Source organism: Anas acuta, chromosome 6 (genome assembly GCF_963932015.1).
Source record: "Anas acuta chromosome 6, bAnaAcu1.1, whole genome shotgun sequence".
NCBI classification, from domain to species: domain Eukaryota; kingdom Metazoa; phylum Chordata; class Aves; order Anseriformes; family Anatidae; genus Anas; species Anas acuta.
In genome coordinates this window covers 4397842-4407319 of record NC_088984.1, presented here as the reverse complement: position 1 = coordinate 4407319, position 9478 = coordinate 4397842, and the positions used below count along the sequence as shown (strand labels likewise).

Below are 9478 nucleotides of genomic sequence, written 5' to 3'. Positions count from 1 at the left end.
TCCTGAATTGCTGATTATTGCCAGGTCCCCAACAGGCAGAGGTGAGGGCCAAGGGACCCCTACCAAAACCCATCCTCAGCGTGGTGCCCTGCCATGTTTCCACCCTTCTGTGTAGCCAAAGTAGTGATCAGCCATCACTGTGATAGGGATGGGCACCTTTTGCAGAGCACCCATTGCCAAAAGAAGGGAAGGAAAAAACCTGCATATAAAATAAACAGGGTTCCCAATTTCAAAATACATAAAGACACCCCAATCGGTTCAAGAAATTAAATTAAATTAGGATTTGTGACCTTACAGCTGCTGTTTGTGTATCCGAAGGCAATTTTTAAAAGTGTGAGCAACTATTTGTGTTTCCCTGGAAAGGAGCGCAGGTTAAGCATCGCAGTGCCGTCTCTCTGCTGGCTCTAACTGCTGCTGGGGAGGTGCGTTACGGCCTCGAGTTGTGCATTTGCAGAGAAAATATCACACCGGCCAGATGCTCAAGTCTGCTCTTTCTGTTCAGAAAACCCCACGCACGGCGAAATACCAGGAAAGAGCTCGGCACATTTTTTCCGACGCTTGGTAGAAGTTAGCAGCGAAGCACGATCATTCCAGTTGGGATCAGACGAGCCATTAGCCATCAAAGTCCTAAGTCTAATTAACCCCCAAAAATTGACTGACAAAGATCATTCCTCTTTTATGCTGCCTAACTGGTTGTATGTACGCCGGGCATGCAGTACCTAAGTCAGATGCCGCTTTGTTATAATTAGGGCAGCAAATTTTGTTTTCTGTTTGGTACTTGCTGTTACATATTGCATGTAATGTATGGCACTGTTAAGGGAAAAAAATTGGAGTCAAAGTGCCTGGAAAGTTAGGTCTGCTCTGTAGCACTGTGAGATTGTTGACATCTGCCGAGGTTGGAGAGCTCAGTAAGCAGGAAATGGGGTGTCACTCTGAGTGGTAGTTTACCATTATCCTGGCATCCTAATGAAGTGTCTGCAGTGCACAGAGCTTCTGGATGGCATCTTAACGCACGGCTAAGCAAAAGCACTTCTCTCCTTGTCACTGTCATCCATCTGCCTGCACCCTACTGTAGCCAATGGGATGGAACCATGCTACAATGTGCTATAAGCCATTTAGAGTTGCACATTGCATAATCAGTCCCATCAAATATGTAAAAAATGACTATTATTGGTTATTTCCCTCAAACTCCAGCACCTGGAGTTTGATCCATTAAAGTTTAACTTTTTTAAGTGCTGCTTTTTCCCATTAATTCCACATATATTTTTGTTAAATGGGACTGAGTTGCAGACTCATTGTCCTGGGTCTTGCTAATGGATTGCAAAAGTTGTATGAATATTCATTGCAAACTCCACTTTATATGGCATAGGATGAATTTATCAATTGCCCATATAGAGAGGTCTCATGCAATTCTCATTTTCTTTTGCAACATCTAGTTCTGAGGCATTAATCAAAAGTAAAATCAATTTGGATCACAAATTGGTTATTTTCCTTATAGCAAACATTAGTTAGTTTGAATACTTTTTATAGATTTTTTTTTAAAGCAAGAAAATATTTTACAATGTATCTTCACGAGACAATTGCCAGTGTGCTGCAAGTGATTAAAATTGGGACTTTTATGTTGCATAGAGTAGCATTAAAATATCCTGACATTGAAAGTGATACGGATAATTTATATATACGCATATACATATATATGAACATAAATATCCGTGTATTTTACCCAGCATGACTTCCAGAATATGAAGACTTAGCAAATGAAAGCAGACTTTGGGGCAGTTGACACCCCTAAATAAAATAAAATAAAAAATCAAGCCCAAAGTGCACTGTCTTTTAAGTAAATTTTCATTTCCTGATAACACCAAAGCTATCAAGGACTAGGGTTAAGCATTGTGTGGCAGGGCCAGCTTCTAAAATGGGCAGAAGCGAGATGAATTGGCTAAGTCGGGTGTTTATTTATACAAACAAGAGGGCAGAACATAATTTAGTTGCATCAGGAATTTTTCACAGACATTAAAACTATAGCAAACATAACAGCGGGGATGCTTGCACAGCAGCACAGTGGGGAAGCTCACAGAGCGTCTGCCCACACTACGGCTGGCTGTAGCCAGCGCCATAAGTCTCACAATTTCATTAGCACTCGAAAATCCACCTAACCCACTCAGTTCCGATTAAAAAAATAAAAGAGAGAAAGAGAGAGAAAGAAAGAAAGAAAGAAACCAAAAAAAGCCCCAAACAAGGCCTGTCTTTTTCTCGGTAGCTGAATCAGTCGTGAAATGTTGGAGAAACTCTTGGCAGACAGCTTTTTGCTGTAGCAACAGTGTATGACGTTTTAACCACAGCAGAAATCTTATCCAAAAATGCAAAACAAGGTGAGAAGAGCCGTGTAAGAAAACAAGAAAATCATACTATTAAGACCAAAAATAGATTAGGTGAGAGATCAATAGTTTGATATTTTATGCAGAATCATAAATCATTGTTTTTTTCAGCAGTTCAGATGTGAGGCTTGACAGCATAAAAAGAAACCATGGGTCGTGATAAAATTAGGCATTAATGTGAGCCATAAATGCCATTTAACACTAAACATGCACAAGCAGCTGAAATGCCTGGTAAAGGGAAATGGGAACTATAGTAAAACTATACAAAGTAAGTCAGACATGAATAATGCAGCAGGTCTGAGGAGGGTCACGGGTCAGCCTCCAGTACCTTACAAAATAATGAATGCATGTCAGGTTAGAGACATACATCCCTTCCGAGCTAACGTGAGTTATTGGAGATAAACCTTGGACTTCCTGTTCTGAAACAAAGTGGCTTGTTGTAAACATCTACGTCCATTTAAAATTAATGATTAAAAGAAAGATTCAGTGGGATTTGCTTAAGTATTCTTTATGGACATGAGTGCTAAAGGTTACTTTCTTCATTCATTTTTACCCAGCCACTGTTAATGTTACAGACACATCATGTTTTCTTCTATGCTCAAATGTTTATCCAAAGCTCATTTGCAAAAGCGCTTATATAATATTAAGTGTTTTTTCAATGCATTCTTCATTTAAATGTAAACAAGAGAGCATCTCCACTGTGTTGCGCTGTTAAAGGGAGCCAGCCCTATTTTTAAAGACAGTAACCCAAATTCTAAATATACATTCTATGAAAATATTACATAGAATACCATCTGCGATTCACTTCAGAGTATCCTGATCTGCTGAAATTATCACCTACATCTTTCATATTTTGCCTGAAAATGCAAAAAGGATTAAATGTCCTCTCATTCTTCCTTTTATAAATGTGATTATGACTAAATTTTTCCTTTTGAAATCTTCACAGGGAAAGAAAGTCTAACTTTCCAAAATAGGAATCTTCTCCAGAAATTTTCATCAATTTTCACAATAAAAGAGCATGATGAAATATACTATTATTTCACTTTATCAGAATTGGTTTCTTCCATTTCCCAGTCATAGCAGGGAAATTTAAGAGCTGTTCGTAGTGTTTTCCTGTCTTTGCACTGCGCAGTGCTAGGCTTCAGAACACAGCACAGAGGGCGATACCTTCTCCATGGCTATTTATACAAACCCATGTTTAAAGATTTTCTCCCTCCATTTGAGCATGGTAAAGAGACAACCTCAGGAAAAAAAAAAATAAATAAATAAAAAAAATATTCCTGCTTAGGAATCTGAAAGGAGAAAATTTCTATGAAATTGGGACTCAAGGCTTTACAGAAGGAAAGCAAATGCATAGGTATTGCAACTGAAACATAAGATCTTGCATCTGATCTGTTAAATATTCCATCAACAAGGTCAAGAGTAAAGACAAGCCCAGCCACTAAAACTGAAGTGAGAGTAATCTTTAATAAAAAAATGAACAGTTTATCCTTTTCACTTTCTCAAATGAAATTCTTTTATACTAGAAGAAAATCAACTGTATATAGCTTTTTTTTAAAAAAAAAAAAAAAAAAAAAAAAAGAGAGAGAGAAAAACAAAACAACAACAACACAACAGTATCAACCATTTTAATGAAAGAGTACCCAATATTTTCATGGAACTATAAAAGGGAGCGAGAATAAGTGTTATGGCAAAAAGCCTGGGCTCAGCAGCTTTGTGTGGGAAATGGTGAAATGTGACTGTGATTTATAATGAGAAAAGGTATCTACAACATACAATTTTCTACCTAGCTGCAAATAATAATTCATAGTGATGTCCCTTCCAGATAAAATACCTTTGCAATGTAGGACTCATGTGGTAAAATGATCATGATAAATGTCAGACCAGTGCAGGTAACGGCTTTACAAACCATTAAGATTAGCTGGCTCTTTTTTTTTTTTTTTTTGATGATAACAGTAACCATGCTGTGACTCGATGTGGTAATAATATCTCAGTACTGATAAATGCCAGAGCCAGGCAGAGGTGTTTATCATTCCCAGTTCAGAAATGCTGACTAAAGTTACCACATGTTGCCTGTTTTTCTTCTTTTACAATAGACTAACAATTAACAAATAAGCTGATTCACAAAATAATTTTATGTGAGATTTCTGTGGATTTTGTACTTTAGCACCTAGCTAAACCTCTCTTCTCCTCTCTGTCAGTACCTGTGGCTTTGGTATATTGGGCCCTAAAATGAAGTTACATATCCCTGGCATTTTTTCACTAAATAATTTCTTCATAAATTAATACTTTTTATTTATTTATTTGACAATTATATCTAATGAGATTCTGTTGGGAAGGTAATTACCAAGCTGATATCTTTGTTAATTGCAACAGTGAGCAGACACTTCCTTCAAAAGAGCATGATAAACTTTTACTGTGTTAAATTTCCACACAATTAGTCTGTAATGGACAAACAGTGACCTGGTCTAGTGGGTGACATCCCCACCCATGGCACTGGAGGTGGAACTGGATGGGCTTTAAGGTCCCTTCCAAGCCAAGCCATCATTCTATGGGTCTATGATCCTATGATTACCTTCTGCTGAGTTTTTCCCAACATTGGTGTTTCAGTCTACTGAGGTCCATTGAACTTTCATGAATGAAAAAAAATAAAAATAAAAAAAAATAAGTTGAGTAGCTTTATTTGAAAAGTTGCAGTCAGCAACAGCCAGGGTAGCCCCAATCTAAATATAACTTGTCTGGTAATATCACAGCATGTGCACACGCCATGCCACACAAGTAAATAGCCATCAGAATTTGTCTTTGTTTCTTACAATAAATTCACCTCTGCACATTTCAAGTCATTTTCATTTGTAGTTTCAGTTTTGGACAGATCCTCCATAGGACAAAAATAACCAGTACTAATGGCTTGTGGCAGAAAAATCAAGGGATGACTGGATTTCAAGACTGTGGGGACTTCTGCTGTTCAGAAGTTGAGGCTCTTTATATGTCAAACCAGAGCAAAAGTAAAATACACAGACATTGTACTCTTAATTTGTGTGTAACTTCATCACAACTACTGTCAATTGCACAACTTTCTATAAACTAAATCCATGTGAAAGATTTTTTATTTTTTTTTAACTGGAAAATAATACTCATGCAAAGTTCATGCATTAACTACTTTGAGCTTTTGTCTCTCATATATGCATATAAATCTTCTAATGATAGATAATATCTATGTATATCTGCATGAAAGAAAGAATGCTGTCTTACTAATAACTCTAGCTTTTAAATTCAGTTCAAGTGTAGGAAAATTTTGCTTGATTTTTTATTTTTATTTATTTTTATTTTATTTTATTATATTTATTTATTTTTGCGGGAGTGGGTGGGAATCTTTGCATCAAGACACTAATCACCATATATGCTTATGTAGCACCTACTGAATTACAGGGATTCAATCCTAAGGTAGTGCTAGGATAATAAGAATATTAAAAAGCAACTTATACAATGAACAATAGGTGATAATTATATCATAGACTATAAGATCAGAAAAGAATTCTCAGGTTATCTAGGGCATGTAACAAGCAAGATGTTTTCCCTACATCAGACCTACTGGCACCTTATCTAATCTGTAGCTAAATGAAAGCATAATTGTACATGATTTTGCTTTAGTTGCAACATCTTATACAAATCAACGTAAAAATCAGTCAAACCTTTTCCCCAAAACTACGAATCATGCAAAAGCAGGAAGGTTTATCTTAACAAAAAGGATAGCAATGTTCTTATCGCCTCAAAAGACAGTTTAAAGCCCTTAGTTCTGCATTCTTTTATTACTAATTGCAACTTTGAAATACAGATTTTTACCTACAGAAATTATAGCTGTAATTTTCTAATACTTGGTATTAGAAAATAACTGCACTGAAATAGCTTTTTGAAAGAATTGATCAGCAGAAAACATGAGTAAAAAGAAAAGGAAAACATTTTGTATTCTCAGTCTGGTAGGGTACAATGTACAATAAAGGACAACAAGAAGTACATAGGAAGAGCATCCAGCACAGAAGTTGGATCATTGGATGAATATAATTCCAAAGTGAAATTCCATTTAAGATATGGGTCTCTTACTACTCAGGGGTCTTAAAGCTTAGGATGACATTTCAATGGTCTAATACAATAAATGAAAAGCATAAAAATATGGTTCTGTGAACCAGAAAATGTGTCCTTAAGAATCAGAGATTTTTTTTTTTTCGTCATTATAAGTTACTCTTGCTCTCTGTTAAGACTGAAGGTATGATACATTCTGTTTTTAACCACGTATTAATGATGGCTTTTCTTGTTAAGATACCAGGTAGAGTACTGTGCAAAGTAATATCCTAATATAGCACTAAAAGTATTAAAGTATTTTTTTCTCTCTTTTTTATTTTTTTTTTTCCTTTAGAAATCCCAGACAATGCCACTCGCATTAAAGCCATAAGGACCCTGGTAAAAAAGCTCCCTAGGCCAAACTATGACACAATGAAAATCCTCTTCGAGCATCTAAAGAAGTAAGTAGAACTCCAGTATGAAATAATTGATAATTGTAAAAGGAATGTGTGTGTGGTGTCCAAATCTTATTGCAAATGTCATCCAAAATACCAAAGATAATTACATTCTTTGGCAAAATGAAGCATGATTTATGACATCTATGCATATCCTATTTCTGCTCAAGAAATTAGTGTCTGTAAGCGAAAGCCCAAATTTTTCCTCTGCTAGAACATGGAACAGTTGTTTTCTTTGCTGCAGTTAGGCACATCAGGATTACCCATGAACAGGTGTATTGAAATGGCAAATTGAGCATGTTACAGTGTGCAAGTTTGACTTTTTCCAGCCACAGACTTTTGGATCACCATGTTTCTCCATCCAGGTCTGTAATGTTCAATTTGCTTTATGGTTCTCATGATGTGCTGAGGCAAGTAGTGACAGAAAAACACTTACCTAGGAAAATACATTATGAGCTCTTGTACCTCCTGAGGAAGCTTAAGATGACACAGAATGTCTAAAAAATAGTGATGTGTGACTTGGAAGTGCACCTCTGCTCTCCTAATGCTGCTGAGATACAACAGAGACAGAGAAACGACACTGTGCAGATCCACCTGATAATTCCTCTGTGGTTTCCACACTCCTCGAGTTCAGTTTGTAAGAGGTGTCAGCCCACAAAGTCAACCCACAATCTTACGTTCAGTTTGGGTTTTCTTCTCCTGTTTTGTGGCATTACCATTAAATAGTACATAGACCACGTGCTCACTCAGGAACAAACCTGGAGCTGTGCTGCTGTGCAGAAGTGGCAGACCACAAGATCGGGGCACATGAAGGTTAGGGTGCTGTTCCTCCCCTCTTGGCTGTCCTGCTGTTGAGAATAACTGCTGCCATTTTGCCACAGTCACTTTTCAGCCAAACAACCCTTAAAATTGAAGGGGCTAGGCAGGACTGAGGGCCCCATGCAGTCCCTGTACACAGAGAAGTATTTCATCGCAGGAATGATATAATGAATGAATAATAATGACTCCAAATAAAAGACTACTCCAAGCTTATAATGAATGATGCCTTTATACTGACCATTTCTGCTGCATTCTCCTGACATGTACACATAATAGATGTAGATCCTTTATCTTGTTGTGCAGCTTCCAGTTGAAAAGGCAGAATGAAGTCCATATAGCTGTGGGAATGTCCCCATTTAATTAAGCAAGGAAAGATTTTAAACAGTCCCTAGAAGGACTGAGTTTGCCCTTGCAGAAAAACAGTTTTCTATATATTCCTCTGATGTACCCTGTGCATGCATCCTCTCCTTTAGTGGGTTATCTAGAGAAAGATGAAAATTTATTACTGTCAATGGAGGAATAATAAGGGAAATTATTTCCTGGGAAGAACCTGAGTGCAAGAAGTGGGTACACAGTGTCAGAAGACCTGTGCCATATACAAAATTTACTGCACCATATGTGGCATTGATCCTAACCTGAAGAAAGTTTTGTTACCATGTCTTAGGGGAAAGATATCAGGTATACACAATAAGTCTTTGATCTTATAGTTAAATCACTTGATTGAGACTCTGGAGACCTGGGTTCTGTTCTTGGCTTTGACCGGATGTTCGGTGTGACCTTGGGTAAATCATTTAATCTCTCTGTGCCTTGGTTCCTTGTTTACAAAATGATGATAATGCTTCTTTTGTCTGCCTTGGCTTTTTAAAGCATAATCTGTTTGGGACAGCAATTGTTTCCTGCTGTGTATGTATAGAACAACAAAGAAACCTGGACCAGGACTGGTGTTTTTTGGGGAAAAAATACAGATAATAAATAGCAATACTTCACTATACATATATTCGCAATACCTGGATTGACTACAACTCTGTAGAAGTGGTGGGAGGATGGCTGTACTGTATAAATAACTGTGTGTGTCCTTACCTAGTGCATGGTGAAGCCAGAGTTATATGGATGCAAAACAGTGGCACAGAGTGATGTAGGGCAGGAAGATGTGATATTTAAGCCATTTGGAGGTCTGAGCATTACGGGTGCAATCTTCTAAGTCTATCTGAAGAAGGTCGGCCTTCTGTGTCACGCCAACACGTCCCCAGGAAAGGACAGGACTTTGCTCTGTCAGTATGGAAGCAGTAGTAGAATAGATACTGTAAACACCAAGAAACAGGGAAAAGCTGGTATGTTGTCTTGGACTTGTCAGTGGGGAAGCCAGGGTCCAATCTGAATGGCCCCATGGCTCCATAAGAGAGAATAAAGAAGCATACATACATGGTTATTAGTCACAAAATGTTTACATTATGAAACTAAAGGCAATGCACATTTGTTTAAATTAACCTAAGAAACAAAATTATCTGGCAGAGATTACAAAATGGAGAATTATATCAGTTTTAAGGAGATTTCTAGGGAGTCTTTTCCTAGGGAGAAGAGGCCAATGTGCCCTGTGTGCCAGCCTCACCACAGAGCTGCACCTTGTGGCACCGCCTTCAACCAGCGAGTTTGCCCAGGGCAAGTTCAAGACTCCAAATATTTAAAATAAAAACAAAAAAAAATTGACTGGTTTCATTACAGGCATATTACTGCTGTTTCTGTATTTGCTCTTGGAGACTTCAGCAG

The 9478-nt window shown here is 37.5% G+C and overlaps 1 protein-coding gene across 4 annotated transcripts in view; it reads left to right on the top strand.

Annotated features, from left to right (window-relative positions):
- ARHGAP15 (Rho GTPase activating protein 15) overlaps positions 1 to 9478 on the top strand; it is a 332079-nt gene that overhangs the window by 300824 nt on the left and 21777 nt on the right. For all 4 annotated transcript variants that reach the window (XM_068687083.1, XM_068687081.1, XM_068687084.1 and 1 more), the window contains one exon: positions 6793 to 6898. In XM_068687083.1, coding sequence (XP_068543184.1) covers positions 6793 to 6898 — 106 coding nt within the window. The remainder of the gene's footprint in view (positions 1 to 6792; positions 6899 to 9478) is intronic.